This window comes from Sesamum indicum, linkage group LG8 (assembly GCF_026168435.1).
Source record: "Sesamum indicum cultivar Baizhima isolate 11 linkage group LG8, ASM2616843v1, whole genome shotgun sequence".
Lineage (NCBI taxonomy): Eukaryota > Viridiplantae > Streptophyta > Magnoliopsida > Lamiales > Pedaliaceae > Sesamum > Sesamum indicum.
Window position 1 is genome coordinate 29,972,806 of NC_142664.1, and position 16,365 is coordinate 29,989,170.

At 37.0% G+C, this 16,365-nt stretch overlaps 3 protein-coding genes across 3 annotated transcripts; all 3 read right to left on the reverse strand.

Annotated features, from left to right (window-relative positions):
- Positions 1-1,054: 1,054 nt before the first annotated feature.
- LOC105169521 (scopoletin glucosyltransferase) lies at positions 1,055-2,930 on the reverse strand. The gene has a single exon (XM_011089925.3). The coding sequence runs from the start codon at positions 2,620-2,622 to the stop codon at positions 1,171-1,173; it is 1,452 nt and encodes a 483-aa protein (XP_011088227.1). The 5' UTR covers positions 2,623-2,930; the 3' UTR covers positions 1,055-1,170.
- Positions 2,931-4,435: 1,505 nt separating this feature from the next.
- LOC105169522 (scopoletin glucosyltransferase) lies at positions 4,436-6,137 on the reverse strand. The gene has a single exon (XM_011089926.3). The coding sequence runs from the start codon at positions 5,962-5,964 to the stop codon at positions 4,570-4,572; it is 1,395 nt and encodes a 464-aa protein (XP_011088228.1). The 5' UTR covers positions 5,965-6,137; the 3' UTR covers positions 4,436-4,569.
- Positions 6,138-7,920: 1,783 nt separating this feature from the next.
- On the reverse strand, positions 7,921-13,899 carry LOC105169523 (putative E3 ubiquitin ligase SUD1). The gene is made up of 9 exons (XM_011089928.3): positions 13,376-13,899; positions 12,271-12,963; positions 10,987-11,754; positions 10,692-10,903; positions 10,258-10,608; positions 9,426-9,586; positions 9,174-9,337; positions 8,945-9,091; positions 7,921-8,663 (listed from the first exon to the last, which is right to left on the reverse strand). Exons 1-9 carry the CDS (start codon positions 13,706-13,708, stop codon positions 8,157-8,159), a joined length of 3,336 nt encoding a protein of 1,111 aa, XP_011088230.1. The 5' UTR covers positions 13,709-13,899; the 3' UTR covers positions 7,921-8,156.
- Between the last annotated feature and the right edge of the window lie 2,466 nt (positions 13,900-16,365).

Here is a 16,365-nt window from a genome sequence, read left to right on the forward strand (position 1 = left end):
TTGCCTCTCTACATTTTAATTAACTAACATACCTGTAATTTCAAATATTTTACCATTTTTAACACTAGTATTTCTTTGATTTAGCTTAAAATAGTAGCATACCTTAGGAAGTGAGTGCAATTCAATAGACTAACCAATTCTCAAAATGTAAATAAAATTCAACTGTATAAAAAAGAACAACAAGTGATTGTAAACTCCTACAATTATATTCAAATAAAGATTGTTACGTTGGTCGTTCTTTCAATTCTTTTTTATTATCAAATTAAAAGAAAAGACAAAGAAACCCAACTTTTGTAGAGGAGAAAACATTAAATAGGAAATCCAGCTTAAAAGAGAAAGAAGCCCAAATGCTGGGCTTGATGGGGGGCCGAAGATGTAATGCCTTTATCTTGCATTATTTTCTCATTAACATGCTTTTGGGATTAAAAACACTATTCTTTTCACAAACTTATATGTTTGTAAGATGAATAGTAGTGGCTGAGTTCAATGATAGAAGGACCAAAAGGGCCACATACGATTGGGATCCATGGAGCAGCCAATCATAGCCCAAGCCCACAACTCGATTTCAGGGTTTTGCTTAGAGCAAGACAGCCTCGTAGACCATTAAATTTTTTGTTGGTCAAATTTTATTAATATTAATAAAAAAATAAATAATAAATATTAATATTTATCACTAATTATTATTTTATATAAATTAAATATTTTTTTTATAACTAAACTACCTTTATAAGTGTAAATATATCTTCTCACATGCATTAGCATGTGAAAATGTATAAAACTTATTAATCATAAAAATATTTATTTAATTTACGATAAATTATATTTACGTGATTTTTATTTAAATTTTTATTAACATTAAATTTGATAAAAATAAATATCATTAATATTAAATATGATTTTTTTAAATTATAAAAAGTTATGTGTAATTATATGAAATTTTTAAAAAATATTGTAATTATCAATATGTTGAACGATTACTCGGTTTGAGTAAAAACATGTGTACTCTTTTGCTACACACACACACGCGATAGATATTTGGACTACACAGATAGACTGGTACTGTCAACAATCATCTGCCCATACTATGCAAGTTGGATTGCTTTCAAAGTACAACGAAGTTAATGATATGATGGAGATCATTAATAAAGCTGGAAACTTCACCAAAAGATCCTAATTTACGGCTTGTATCTCCGGCGCCGGCGGGCGATAGCTGCTCAATTCATCTATCAAAGCATTCAGACTATTGTAAGAAGACCCCCCTTCTTCAACAGCCTTTCTTGCCATTTCCTTATAATACTTCGCTCTGCTTCTTATTTCCGAGGTTTCTTCTCCCACCATAATCCGCTCCACCGCCTTCGTTACCGCTTCCCTCGGAACGCCTTCGCTTGGCCCCATCTGCCACTTCTTATTGCCAACACAAACTCCAGTTCTCAAAACCTCCGTCACCAGCTTTTCATTGTAGAACTGCTCTGCAAAAACCGGCCATGTGACCATAGGGACCCCAGCGCATATCCCCTCCAGAGTAGAGTTCCAGCCACAGTGCGTCACGAAACCCCCTATTGCTGGATGATCAAGAATCATCACTTGGGGAGCCCATCCCCTTACGATCAGCCCTTTACCTTTAATTCTGTCCTCATATCCTTGAGGCATCCAATCTTCGTTTTCTCCCACGTTTTTTCCTTTCCTCACGACCCAAATGAAATCTTGGCCGGATGCCTCAAGCCCGATTGCTGTTTCGCGCAACTGTGCGGGGGTAAAGCTAGCCATGCTTCCGAAACAGACGTAAACGACGGAATTAGGCCTCTTGGAGTCTAGCCAGGCCAAGCATTCCTGTTCCTTGATGTCTGATTCTTTTCCTCTTTGTGCTTTTTCTTCGGCTCCAGCTTTGTTGCATAAGAAAAGCGGGCCTATGTGCCACGCCCTTCTCCCCAAAACCTTCTTGTAGTGATCGGCGTAAGCCGATTCAAGCTCGTAGCAACTGTTGAAGACAACTCCATAGCTTCTCTTCTCCGACTCTCTCATTTCCTCCCGCAGTTTCGAAAACTCATTCTTAGTGCCTTCCTCTAGCACAAACGGGGCAACTTGTGTCCTTGTAAACGTCAACTTATCTGGAAGATCAGGAACGACAAAGGGCTCAGAGTCAGCGGAAATGTTCTTGAATGGCTTGTGGAGATGCATTTGCTCTGAAATACACTGCGAGAAACAGTTGGTTCCGCCGAAAACCAGCCTGGGAATACCAAATTTGGCAGCAGAATCAACAGTCCACGGGAAGAACATGTCAGAAAGAAGACAATTCGGATTCAGTTCTTGGAGGAGTTTCTCGACTGGTTCTTGCAGCAGAGACAGGGCCTCTACGAACTTGGGAAGCAAAGCAGGTGTGGTTATTTGATCAAAGCTCATTATATTATCGGACAACGAAGATCCCTTCGGTGGGAATTGGACGATGGTCAGGCCGATGTCGTGTCCGGATTCTCGGGCTCTCTTTACGGAGGCGGCGAAAGCTGGGGTGGCGATGATAGTCGTTTTCAGGCCTCTTGAGGTGAAGAGCTTCGCCATGTCTAACATTGGAATCATGTGGCCATGAGCTATCATCGGAAGAAAGACGATGTGTAGCTGTCCCATTTCAGAAAGATACTATGGGAGTTGAAGAAAGATTAATTTGAGGTAGAAGTAGTTCTTGATTTGGTAGTCAAGAGTAGTATGTGAATAATATTGATAGAATTGCAAATGAACTAGTCTTCTCGTATATAAAGACAGAGTGGTGGCAGGGGCTGGAAGACTCCATTCCTTGGAGACGAACAACTTTTAATGAGAGAAGATTCCAATTTGCTTCTTCTTGTTGAATTGCTGAATGGGTTCAAGAGAAACTTAAAAAACTCTTCCTCATGTTGTCCTTTCCGTAATCTAGGAGATGTTGACATGCCACGCAGAAGTCATACCGAACATGCATGTTCAGCATTCAAATGACGCGCAGAATTGATACCGAACACGCATGATGAGCAATCCAATGAAACTGAGGAAAACTATGGCAGCTGTTGACGTCTTTGCTTGCGTAATTGCATCTCACGTGATTAGACAACGCAGCCCGAGAATTTTGTTCGTATAAAACCAATTGTAGAAAAAATAACATGTACTTATAATGTGATTAATAATTTTTTTAAAAATATATGTTAATTATATAATATATATATTATATTTGATATATAATTAAATAAGATACGATCAGTACGACCAAAAACAATCTGAATGAACATTTTTTTTATTTATATTCTGTCACAATTGATATCATAAATTAATATTTAACACAAATATTTTTTGAAAAAATAAAATATATATACTCAAAATTAACTTGTAATTTAACATAATGCATATACTAAACACATATATAAATATAATATCAATATAGAACATGAAAATAGGATAAAATAAAATTCTTGGCTGCCCAGATTTTTCTATTATTTTAAAAAAAAAATATTTATATTCCTTTAGTTCAAACATGCATGGTGTAGTTCACACGGGTCTCTTTCTTGCTTTTTGCTTTGTGGGGTTGGGACAATACCTACAAGGAGATGCATGCACACATCAGACCCACATGCTATGGGCTACGTATTTTACTAGTATTTTCTTCTACTTTTCGGAGAGTCCTCGGGTTTCTTCTTGATGGCAACAACTCAACACCATCTTATTTACTACCTCAATAATATATACTAGTCAAAAAATGAATAAATTAATAACAAAATTTTTAAAAACTGATGACAAAAAAAATATGAAATAAGAATAACTATCAAATGATAGCAGGAAAAAAGAATGACTTTGTTCTTTTTTTGATGATTTATTAAGGGAGAATTACACTCTTATCTTCTAAGATTTAGTGTAATTATACTTACGTTTCTTATAATTTAAAAAATTACATCTAGCATCATGATATTTATTTTTATCTAACAAATAAGTTCCATGTTAGTCAAAAATTTTATCAAATTTGCTGATATTAACTAAAAAACTGACCTGCAATAAGTCAGTAATCAGTTAATCGAGGATAAATATCAATTCTCATTCAATTTTTTTGTTAATATCAGCAAATTCAGTGAAGTTTGACTAATTGAAGAACTTATTTGTTAGACGAAAACAAATATCAAAAGTGTTAAATGTAATTTCAAACTAGAGAAAAAATTTCCATATAATTATAGCAAATTTAAGGGAAGGGAAATGCAATTATCCCTTTATTTAAATGGAATGTTTGTTTGTCTTGCTCCTTGAATAAACTACTTATATTTTAAGTTAAATTCCACTGCACCCTCCTCCACTCTATTGGTCTGAATTATAACATCACTTTTTAATTTGTTTGTATTCTTACAAACGCTTGAATTGCATTCTTACATGAAACAAATAAACTTGTAAAATCTAGCCATATATATGACAGATTAACACATAAATATATTTGTATAAATAATTTTATTGCAGGCATAACATTGAGAAATACAAGTATGACCAACCATGTCACACACAAGTGGTTTGATCAGCAAGAAACACAGCAGTAGGTGAAACACATACGCATTCAAAATCAGCTGCTTATTTGCTACAAGAAGACTGATGATAAGCACAAAGTTCTTGCAACAGACAACTCAGATCAGAACAAGATGAACCACCTGGTTCAACAGCTTTTCTTGCAATCTCCCCCAACTCCCCAGCTCTCCTTCTTATCTCCAAGCTTTCGACATTTGACATAATTCTTTCCAGCGCCTTCGCTATTTCCTCCCTCTTCACCTCATCATCATGAACCCCCACACTCCACTTCCGATTCCCTACTGGAATTCCCACCTTTAAAACATCGGTCACCAGCTTTTCGTTGTAGAATTGTTCAGCGAAAAGGGGCCATGTGACCATCGGCACTCCTGCAGCAACTGCTTCTAACGTCGAATTCCACCCACAGTGGGTCACGAAAGCCCCTACTGCTGCATGGCTTAGAATCAGAAGCTGCGGTGCCCACCCATTTATGATCAAGCCTTTACCTTTAGTTCTCTCCTTGAATCCCTCCGGCAACCATTTTTCATCTCCGGTGAAACTTTTCTTGACCACCCAAATGAATTCTTGGCCGGATACTTCAAGAGCTGATGCGATTTCGTGTAACTGGGAGTCGCTGAATTCTGCTATGCTCCCAAAGCACAAGTAAATGACAGAATTAGGGTTCTTGGAGTCGAGCCATTTCCGACATTCTTGCTCATCAATGGATGCTATTTTGCCCCTATGAGCTTCGTCGATTTTGTCGTTGCATAAGGAAAGAGGGCCAACATGCCACGCATTTCCCCCAAAAATCTCCTTGTAACGATCCAGGTATTCTGGCTCAAGCTCGTAAAAACTGTTGAAAATCACACCGTAGCTTCTCTTCACTGACTCAATGGCTTCTTCCAACACCTTGTCGAAGTCGCTCTTAATTTCCCCTCTATCATTTGCAGAAACCTGCGTTCTATAAAATGTAATCTGATGAGGAAGATCAGGCACCACAAACGGCTCAAAATCTGTCGAAACCTTCTCAAACGGCCTGTAGAGTCTCATATTCTCTGCAACAGACACCGCAAAGCAACTCGTTCCGTGGAAAGCTAATCGCGGGATGTTGAACTTGGCTGCAGCATCAGAAGCCCATGGGAAGAACATATCAGCAACAAGGCAATCAGGACGTAATCTTTCGAGGAGCTCCTCGACCGGTTCTTGAAGCGCGTAAATGGCAAACTGATAGGAAAATGCATCATCACCCCCATCCCGGATACCTACTTGTGGAAACTTGACACACTCAATGCCGATCTCAAAGCCCTGTTGTCGAATATGTTCTACTTCTTTGACGAATTCCGGTGTGGTGATTATAGTTGTTTTGGCCCCCCGTGAAAGGAATAGCTTGGTCATGTCCAAAGCTGGAATCATGTGGCCATAGGCGGTTAGGGGGAGCAAGAAAATGTGAAGTTGATCCATTAATGCAGTAAGATTTGAACAGAGAAATAATTACTTGTTCACCTTCTACCTAAGTTGTGTTATTGATGATGAGAATAAGTAATAAATGGTGTTACTGTGCATGGTGAGGTAGGAAGCTTTATTGCCAGGGAAAACATTATTGCTGTTGCTGACCAAATCTTTAAGAATCTTTCATAAAGTAGTTTTTTGATGGATAATCATGTACAGAAAATTAACACTAAGCAGTACACTGTTGCTTCTTCAAGTTCACTTTATTCCTTGCTTCTCTTTTAAGTCAAATTCCACCAAGTTTTTTGTTTTCCAAATTTCAAATTCATATTCATTCAATATAAAACCCCTTATCTCAAATGTCATACCAACACTTCTCTTGCAATTGTTTCCAACTCTTTTCTGTGGGCGAAAATGGGCATCAAGTTTCCAACTCTTTTCTCCGGGCATCATGTTTTAATTTATCGCATTGTGTTTCATAATTAAATCTTTCTTATAATTTTAAACTCAAATCTTAAATAAAGACTTAAAATTAAAATTATAAAACTTTTAGAGTTATGAAATGCAATAAAGTGAAATAATAAGTAAGAGACCAAAATAAAAAATAAATAAAATTATGAAATATAAAACACTAAATTCTATTGGGTTCTAGTGGTGTTTTAATATTATTGAAGGGTTATTTATGTCTCTTTTAGGTGGGTAGAATAAACCCTTATCACGTTCAACATAGCAGTTCAAATTATAGAGTTAAATTTAACGAGTTATAATTACATGTTCATATACAGAAAACCTAATGATTGAAATTAAATAAGAAAAATAGTGAACAATGTTTTCAGCAAATGCACATAAAAACAAAAATAATTAGCATTTCCAAGAAAATATAACTTTAGAATTAAGAATATGCATATAAGCAAAGGGATAATTATATTTAGATTTCTTTTAAAAATGCGTTATACTTTCACCAAAAAAAATTGAAAATTATATTTACACCCTCTTCAAAAATTCACTATTTACACGTTACCCACTTTTGTTAGGATTTGAATAAAAAATGTAGATATTTGTACAAAAGAATTCCATAAATCTTACCTCTCATTTAACGTTTCTGTGTAATAATTCTATACTTATGAAGAAAAAATATAATAATATTAACTTCAGTGTATATATATATATATTACATTTATCCCTTTACAAATATAAAAATATACATAATAATATTAAATAGGGGCAAAATTGAATTTTATATTAATTTGTTTTGCTTACATCGTTGTTTCCCATCTAAACTCTGACATAAAGGGGATTAACACTATGAAACTTTTTCTAATGAAATATAAGTGTAATTTCAATTTTTTTTTTTAAAAAAAATGTAATTTAACATATTTAAAAGGAACATATGTAACTAACTCTAAAAATTAAAATAAGATTCTCTCTTGTCCAGCTGTCCTACAGCTTATCTAATAATTTTTTCTTTTTTCCCCCTTGTATATACCTTTCTCGAACTTTTAGTTAGTATCAAGTTTAGTATAGTATTATTTTTAAAAAATATATTTATTTTCCATCTATAAATTAAGTTCAATCCCTTTTGCCCAAACAAAACCTACAAACTTAAGGATCAATTTGCCGTTGTTTTGTAACCTCCTGAACAGAAATAAGCTTCTTTAAAGGAGTTGTGACGCACGCCGTTGGAATTATATTTGGTTGCTTCACAAGAAGAGTAGTAACACCGGTGCCCCAGATTCCCCAGAAATTTGAAGTGCGTGCTACAGGGGGCCGCGCAATCGCAGCTGCACAAGCACTAAATAAGCTGTGCATGCCGGCAGCAGGGCAGACGTCTCACCAATTGACTTCATTGGCCTTGGCCGACGTCTTGTCTGCTTCTAACTCCCCAAGCCTGCCAACCACAAGTGCTTCACTTCCAACAGCATCAACATCACAATTGCCGGATTCTTTAAGTGAAAATGCACAATCGTATTAAGTTATGCAACAAGCCACTGATTTTTTAAAAGACCTAGTTCTCTACAAGAGGGGGTCATCAATTCATATACACAACCATTTCCTCCAACACTCTAAAAGACGCTTTCTTTCCTCAAAAAGGGCGTTACAACTTTTTACATCTTGCTTCCACCAGCTTTTCCTGAATACCTAATGAGGTATTACAGATTTCTTTCTAAAAAAAGGAAGTTCCACGATTTCACCTACACTTTGATTTAAGCATCTTGTCGGATGATATGCCTCTGCCTCATCCCTACAGCCCCAGCCTCCCAATTGTGTTCGTTCACATCAGTGCCATTAGCAGCAGAAACATGGTTCTCAGGCACAGTACCAGAATCGATCCGTCTCTCTGAGTTCTCCCCATAATTGTGGAGTCTCCGACCAATCAAATACCGGTCATCGCGTATGGAATTGTGGAGATTGGTGAACCAGACATGGAAACGCTTGAAACAGAAATACAGCACACTGAAGAGCAGGCACCCCAACCAGGCATATCGGTACACGGCTGAGTTCACCACTAATGGGTACCCAAATATAGGAAACACTCCTCTTGATAAAACATAGGGAACACATAAAGCGGTGAGCAATTTCATAATGATTGGGAAAACAATCTCCCGCAGAACCCAAAGACCTTGAAGCCTTGAGAAACCATCTTCCCTCACCCTTTCAAATTTTACACGCCAGCTATCATCGACCAGTGGCATCACGTGATCCAACATAACCTATATAAAGGAACACAAAATCCAAAGAGAACGAAACCATCAGTGATCCGTCTGAATTACATGGAGCATATATCACTAACAACATACAAGCACACAAAGTTTATTCATAAAGTCGCTTCTTAGTGCAGGCACTAAAAGAGGTAATAATGTGAAAGCCACACAGATTAGAACGCGGCATGATGCCTTTTGAGATGTGGTAAACAGAACGAGTGGGGGAAGAAACAAACAACAAAGGAATATAAGTTAGCAACCACATCCCAGGCAGAGAGGGGAATGCTCACCAGTCGAGTCCAGATCTTCAAAAAGATTAGTCCTAAAGCCCAGTCCTGATACAGAAGGAAAACTGGACTTTCATCGATCGGAACCCGCATAGGCACGATTACAAGAAGTTCAAACAGCAGTCCAATCAAAACAGGAATAACAAAGATCTGAAATATGAAAACAATATACATGTCAGAAAAACTAGGAACCCTTACTATTTTATTCAAACACAACCAACTCCGTTCTTACCCAAATCGACAACAGCGCAGAACTCTTGACAATAATGCCACACCATTTCCATATCTGAGTAAGCAAAAGTCTAGTTCTCCTTGTTCTAATGAGATCAATGCAGTACCTTGCTCCAGCCAAACCAGTCCAAATGAGATAGCTTCCGATGACAAAAGCATATAAATCTGGAGGAAAAGGGCAATAAAAGACTTTATCTTCATTTCAGACTGAATACAATTACATCACTACCAGACTTGATGGCAATTATCTTACCATTGCACTTGATGCCATGAGTTATTGGGAGAAGTGGGAGGGCATTGAAGAGTGCTCTCCCAAGGGATACAGGTACAACGATCAATGCAGAATTGAATACAAGCAAAGTCATCCAAGCCACCACCAACAGTAGGACAATGCGAAGTACAAAGGCCCACCTGCTGCAATATTCAACAAGACAACATAAAGCAATAATACAAAATGTTTGACCATGAAGGAATTAAAACAAAAACAGTGACAGTATGGCAGTGCTCCAAAAGCTATCCACAAGGATTGGCTCAATACAGACAAAATAAAGACAATTAACAACAAAATAAAAAGTAGCAATGACAACTAAATGAAAAATGTACTGGAAAGGTATCAAGCAGCCAATGGAATGGATAAAAAGGACGCAAAACACGTTACCAAGATAAACCAAGCCCTTGGTAACCTATGTGAATACCATCAATGAGATGATTTTTTTCACGAGAACATGTAAAATATATAAAACCTTTGTACAAAACTAATAAATAAGCAGGAACAAGAATGACAAGACAGCCGTCCATATTAATGCTAGAACATATGCTGACAACAATGTGGAGCTTCTGCCAAACTAAAGACTTCATTCAGTTGGGGTAAATTTTAATTTGTATTCAATTTCTTTGTTGATAACAGCAAATTCCCGAATTTTACAGATGGATCTTGTTGGACGGAAAGAACTGCCAGGGTACTAGGCGTAGTTTTCCAAACCACATGGGTCTACATGTAATCGCACCAAACCTCATGAGAGGGCGGTGTAATTACCCTATATTTTATATAGTGGTAAGATGTTAAGGACTTAGTTAAAACTTACTCTGGATCAGCTGGTTCATCATTGTCAAACTCCTCTGCAGAATTGGCGTTGGCCACCAAATGCATGGGTCTGTTCACATCTTCAAGGGCTACAGCTCGTTCCTGACCAACTGCCTGTGCATGTCCTCTATCATGTCTCCCTGGATCCCCATTCCCGTTTTCATGTCCACTATTATCTTCTGGCTTTGGGAGCAGAAAATCTGTTAGACCAAGTGCCCAGCCAACAGCAGTGAACCAATACCGGAGAAGGGATTTGAGAGTATGCCGCAGTTTAAAATGCTCAATTGCAAAAGGGATGCATATTTGAAAGAGAAGCATGTCAGCTGGAATTTCAGTGAATGGATCAGATACACTGCAAAAGAACAGATGTCAAAATGTAAGTAAATGCAACAGACCTCATTAAATTATTGCAGAGAAATGTCGGAGCAATCTTACGTGATATCTAAAGGAAAAATGGAAGGAACCATCCGCATTGCAAGTTTAACTGGCAAAAATACCAGCATCACTATCAAACTCCCATATACAGCAACAGACAACAATACTCTGCGAGCATGCTTGTGCACGGGATCATCAATTAGATCACGGAAAGGGTTGTAATTAGGATCAGCTGGATCTCGAAGAAAGTAGAGTACCCCATTGCGTAAAACCTACATCAAATGTATATGGATTAGAGGTATGAATACAAATCCCTCGATGTTGAAACAACACGTACATTAGTTTCGCTTCATACCCCTCGAAGAAGGCTGACAAAGATACTTATTTGCAGCATGTAAACAATTCCTACAACCCAGTGAACCAAGGAGCTTGCAAGTGGTGAGATTGAGAAGAACTCAACTCTCTGAGAAATCGACTTCCCAAACATCCTTATAGTACAAACATCCAGCCACCATCCACACATCAGAGGGAAAACCCCAAGTTCAATGACCAGAAGGAAAGCAACTTTAATCATAGTCATTAAATGTCTCATTGCCGCCACAAACTGCCTGAAGAGAGATGGAATAGTTTCTGCAATGGAAGCAATGCCGTAGAACCTCCCCATTGTCAGAGGCTCTCCTCTTGAATACCGAATTAAGGTAACAATCCCAAGGTAGAAGATTACAAGAGAAAATATAAACATGTAGCCAACAGCAAGAGTCGTAACATCAGAAAGGCGTGATGCCCCAACAGTCTGCACCTTCAAGATGTCTGTTGCAATTGTAGAGCTTATGTTGCTTGACACCTCAGTTTGTCCTGTTGCATTTACTTTCAGAATCTCCGCGACCTGGCCAAGCAAGCCATTGTCTTGGTTATCAGATGTCAAATTTACAACTGCAGTCAATGCATTCTTCAGCGTAATATTGGCCAATGAAAGCGCTGATTCAGTAAGCGGGACAACTGTAGATAGCACTGGACTTGTAGCAGAGGACAAAAGCCATGACAAATAATAGAGAATAACTCGTCCCAGTGAGAATGGCACAAAGATCACAACTCCCAAGAATATCATATTGCTAGCAAGAACCTGCAAGAGAAAAGGTCAAGAGTGAATCAGCAATGCAGCAACTAACCTTTCTGAGATCCCAAATGAAAAAAATTAGTGTAAACATCTTCCAGCCCAGTGCACTGGGGGCTCACGGGGGGAATCAATTGCTAAAATTAATAGGAGTAGAAAATCAACAAATATATATCAAGCCAAAAGAAGACAGGTAAGGTACTCAAATACATTATCATGCATGACTAATCCAAATACTGATGCTTTCTTTCCATAGATATAGCTACCAATGGAAGAGGCAAATAAATAGAATGCATTGATGATTTAACACGTGAAACCCAAAGATATGAAAACAAAGCCAAGTGTAAAAACCGAAGACAAACATGAATTCTCACAACACACAGGAATGTATGGTCGAACAAATATAAGCTAAACTGTTTCATACATGGAACCTGTTCCAGTAATGAAGATTCAAGGAGAAAACAGACCCGCGATATCTGTTCTGGATCAGAAAAGTTAGAGCAAAGTAAAGATCACATGACTCACCGTGAATGCATTTTCAACCAGATGAAACACAGGTCCCTGCATGCCAACCAGTTCGTCAAACGGTACATCCTCTGCGCCATCAGCATCATCCAAACCATCAAACATCTGTTCAACATGGGCCTCAAGGCGAGCTGCCTGCATCTCCCACCTAGCTGCAACATTTTCTGCATTCCGTCGGATCATCTGACCAGCACCAGCAATTCCTTGTGCTCCACCAGCATCTTCACCATTCCCCTCAACAACAATATTTCTATTTGCTTGTGCTGCCTGCCTTCTTGCAGCACGAGCTCCATTTCTCTCTCCTTCATCTTCTCTATCAGCATCTTGCCCACCGAGCTCCCGTAAATGTCTAAAGTAATCTCTCAGGGAAGTTGCCCCAAGAAAAATGAATACAATGCTAGCGGAAAGCAGAAAACCATGCAGACAATCAGTAAGAATGACTGTAGTAGATAAGTGACTCAAGAATAGTCTTTGGGCTTCTCCAAAACCTCTAACAAATGCCAATCGCCAAATCCAGAATGTGATAAACGGAATAATGAGAAGCCAAACAGAAAGTACAAAACTGAGGCGTAGAAAGAACTGCAGGACATGGCAGGCTTTCAAAGCTATCCCAACCACAAATTCCTGAAAGGGAAGCCTTGCAGGGGCATTTTCAGCATAAACTGGAGAAAATGAAAACGGATGCTTGCACACCTGCATTGCACATCAAAACAACAAAGAAAGTCGGGCATGGATTTAAACATTCTCTTGACCATGATGACTTGATAACCCCAAACTGAAGAAAATCAAAATAGCATTAGGCACAGAAACTTCAAGAACCACCATAATTCTAGCCCGTAATACAAATTTACCAAGAAAACAAGCAACTGCATAGGTCAGGAGTTCATATAAGAGAGATTTATTTGCTAAATTGCTAAAATTGGACTCAAACTTGGCTTGAACTGAGGAGAGTCAGCTGAATTTTGTTTCAACTTCATCCTTCTACAGAAATTTCTACCAAATCTCGAACAAACCCGCACCAACAAAAACAATAGCATAGGCAATTCGCAAATACTAACAACCACTAATCAAATATTAACAATCATGCGAATCTAAAAATCCAAACCTCGCATTGGCGAGCGTTGCTGTGATTGAGCCACTGAAGAAGGCAATCCTGGTGAACAAACTTGATGCTGCCGCTGCAGGCGCATGGATACCGCAGCGGATTATCGGCATCGCCAGGGTTTCTGCAGATCCGACAAACATCTTCCTCCTCGTCCTCATCCAACAAATCATACCTGCCCCCACCATTACTATCATGATTGCTTTTAACGTTATTACTGCCGCTACTATTCTCGCCCGGCGAGGAACCGATGGAAGACACGGCCGACTCCAAGGGCACCGCGGTCGAAGAGCATGACGTCCCTTCCGCCGTCGCCGTCTCCGGTCGGATCTCCATCGAGTCGGTGGAGAAACCGTCGGATCTTCTTTCTCTCTCTTAGGGTTGGTGAAATTTGTGGTTAATGGAGAGCTGAGTTGGGGGTTGTGCGGGGATTTAACTTAGAAGTGGGGCTACTTGCGAATTTATGAAAGAAGAGAGCATTGAATTGATTACGGTGGCGTTTCGGGGACCGGACTATCTATTGTGATTTAAAGGTTGTTGTTGAACTTTGAGAATGGGGAAGGAAGCAGAGCTGAGATGACGGATTTGCCCATATACGAGTCGTCTGATATTTTTTATGTGCTGGGGTAGGTTGGGAAATGAAATGTAAATTATCCGTTGGAGGTCGGCCAAAGTTTTCGTCTGGTCAACTCCGTTGAAGATTTTGAGTCCCGACTCCCCACCATTCCAAGAACCTTCTCCATCGCTTTGAAGTTTGAACTCTTTTCTTCCCCTTCTATGCAATTAAAACTGAGACTAGACTAACAACTTCATTCAAAATTTATAATGATGAGAACAAGATAAGAGCCCGGTAAGTGTATGTTAATTGTTTTTTGTTGCATTATGTTTCTGTATTAATATTTAACAAATTAAATATATTGAAAATGACAAAACTATCCTTGTGAGAACGAGAAATAAAAAAACGACAAACATTTGCATCTTTTTATTTGAGTTGGGTCTCGTTCGATTTAACCCGATTTATCAATCACTGTTTGTAAAGTCGTTGTGAAAATTATATGTGGAATTGTATGTACGTGCATATTTAGACTCATATGACTGTTGTAAAATCAATTTTACAGTGCACACATAATTGATATTTAGTTCTTCAATCTAACATAGTTCATTATAAATCGTCAATTGACCAAAGGAACAATAGATTTTAATCGGTGAATACACTAACAAGCCTAACATACTTTTATCCAAACCAATCTAATATTTCTACATGTAGAGAAAGAATGGATAAGAAAGAAATAAAGAGAAATAGACTTAAGGTATGGACAATACTTTTCTTAAACTGCTAATTGTCCCACTATAAATTTGTTGCCCGATTTATACGATAATTCATTTAAGTTTATTTATTTTTTATTATTAAGTTATATATATATATTCCTCAACACCGAAATAATTCATATAACAAAGTAAACAAGATTTTATAGAATGCGATCAATTTCCCTAAAATATGACAATAATAATTTCAAAAACTTTCCTCGAAATTAAATATGTGTGAACACACAATTTCAGGAACGAATTATACCATTTGACATTGAATAACCACAGGAATTTTGTACCTTCTACGTAAGCATTGCAATGTATTAATATAGAAAAAGCTTCGTAACAAAAGAAATCTTACGCTCGCATACATCTCTTCGTTTTTGTTGAGAATTTTGAAATTTCAATATTTTGAGAATAAATAAATAAATTATACTTATATAATTATATATTTGATTCCCTTCAAACTGTACTTTTGAAACTTAAAAAGATATATTTCTTTATAAATAAATTTTAAATTTATTTATTCTCAGATGTGGGAGATAAGGTATATCCACATTTTTATACTTACAAGCTATTTTCAAACTCAACCTATTAATGACAACAAAACGAGTTTAGAGCAAATCTTAAAAATTTGGGACATATCTAGCTTAATCTTTGCAATACTCGTTACCCTGACACGAGTAAAGTCCCAATAGGGTTAATCCATAAAATCCGACACTAACATTTATTTTCTTTAATTAATCAATACAGTTTTTTTAAAAAATAAAAGTAACGAGCTATTATTATATTAAAAATATACGAGTTATTATTTGTTTTTAAAAAAATACTTATTTTATAAATATACGCATGAAATAAAATCAATACTTTAAAAATATAAAATAAATATATTTAATAAATTATTCAGAATTAAACATGACAAATCTCACATAAGACCCGACACCCAATCAGATCCAACTAAATACATAACATAAAAAGTTGTCCTCAAACTGAAACCCGCCCCATTTGCCATCCTCACCTAGTATGAGAATTTGGTCTTAGATAAATGGGTTATATTTGTGTTGTGGGCTATAATTCAATGGAAATTAGTGGTGTAATTACAAACCCCAACCCAATGCCCGACAAATGAAAAATACCTATGAATAAATACATGTGTGGGAACATCTTTTATTTGAAGGCAATGTGTATTTTTGGTGGGGCCTCCAAACTGCAATTTGCAAATTGCAAATCAATCACTCAATTTCTTTTTTTTTTTTTTATTTTTTAAAGGTCCACTTAATAACACCTTACCAACCACACTCAATAGTGATATGGAATTTCTCAAAATGTAAGAAGAGGGAGAAGAAGAGTTGGTGTTTTTATATGATATTATGTTACCATCTCCTAATTTTATCTAATATCAACTTTACATAGTGTAGTACTCATTCATTTATTTTTTATTTTTAAGACTTATATACTTATTTCATTTGTCGTCTTTCTTTGACAAAAAGTAATTTTTTATCTGGGATTAAATTAAAGAATATAAATAATTAAACTTTGTGCATATTTTTTGAAAAAATTATCGCACGGGCATTCATTGAGACCGTTTACTGATGGCATTTTTAATATGTGTTATATGTTAACGGTAGTTTTAAGTATCAAATTTACTGATATTAATATTTAATAATTTAATAGAAAGGAAAGTT

Excerpts from the sequence above, each read along its gene's own strand:
- LOC105169521 (XM_011089925.3), bottom strand. The coding sequence starts at position 2,622 with ATGGGACAGCTACACATCGTCTTTCTTCCGATGATAGCTCATGGCCAC.
- LOC105169523 (XM_011089928.3), bottom strand. The coding sequence starts at position 13,708 with ATGGAGATCCGACCGGAGACGGCGACGGCGGAAGGGACGTCATGCTCT. Across the intron at positions 9,092-9,173 it reads CTGCGCTGTTGTCGATTTGG|ATCTTTGTTATTCCTGTTTT; the intron begins GTAAGAACGGAG and ends TTCATATTTCAG. Across the intron at positions 8,664-8,944 it reads TGAAGATCTGGACTCGACTG|GTTATGTTGGATCACGTGAT; the intron begins GTGAGCATTCCC and ends TCCTTTATATAG.
- LOC105169522 (XM_011089926.3), bottom strand. The coding sequence starts at position 5,964 with ATGGATCAACTTCACATTTTCTTGCTCCCCCTAACCGCCTATGGCCAC.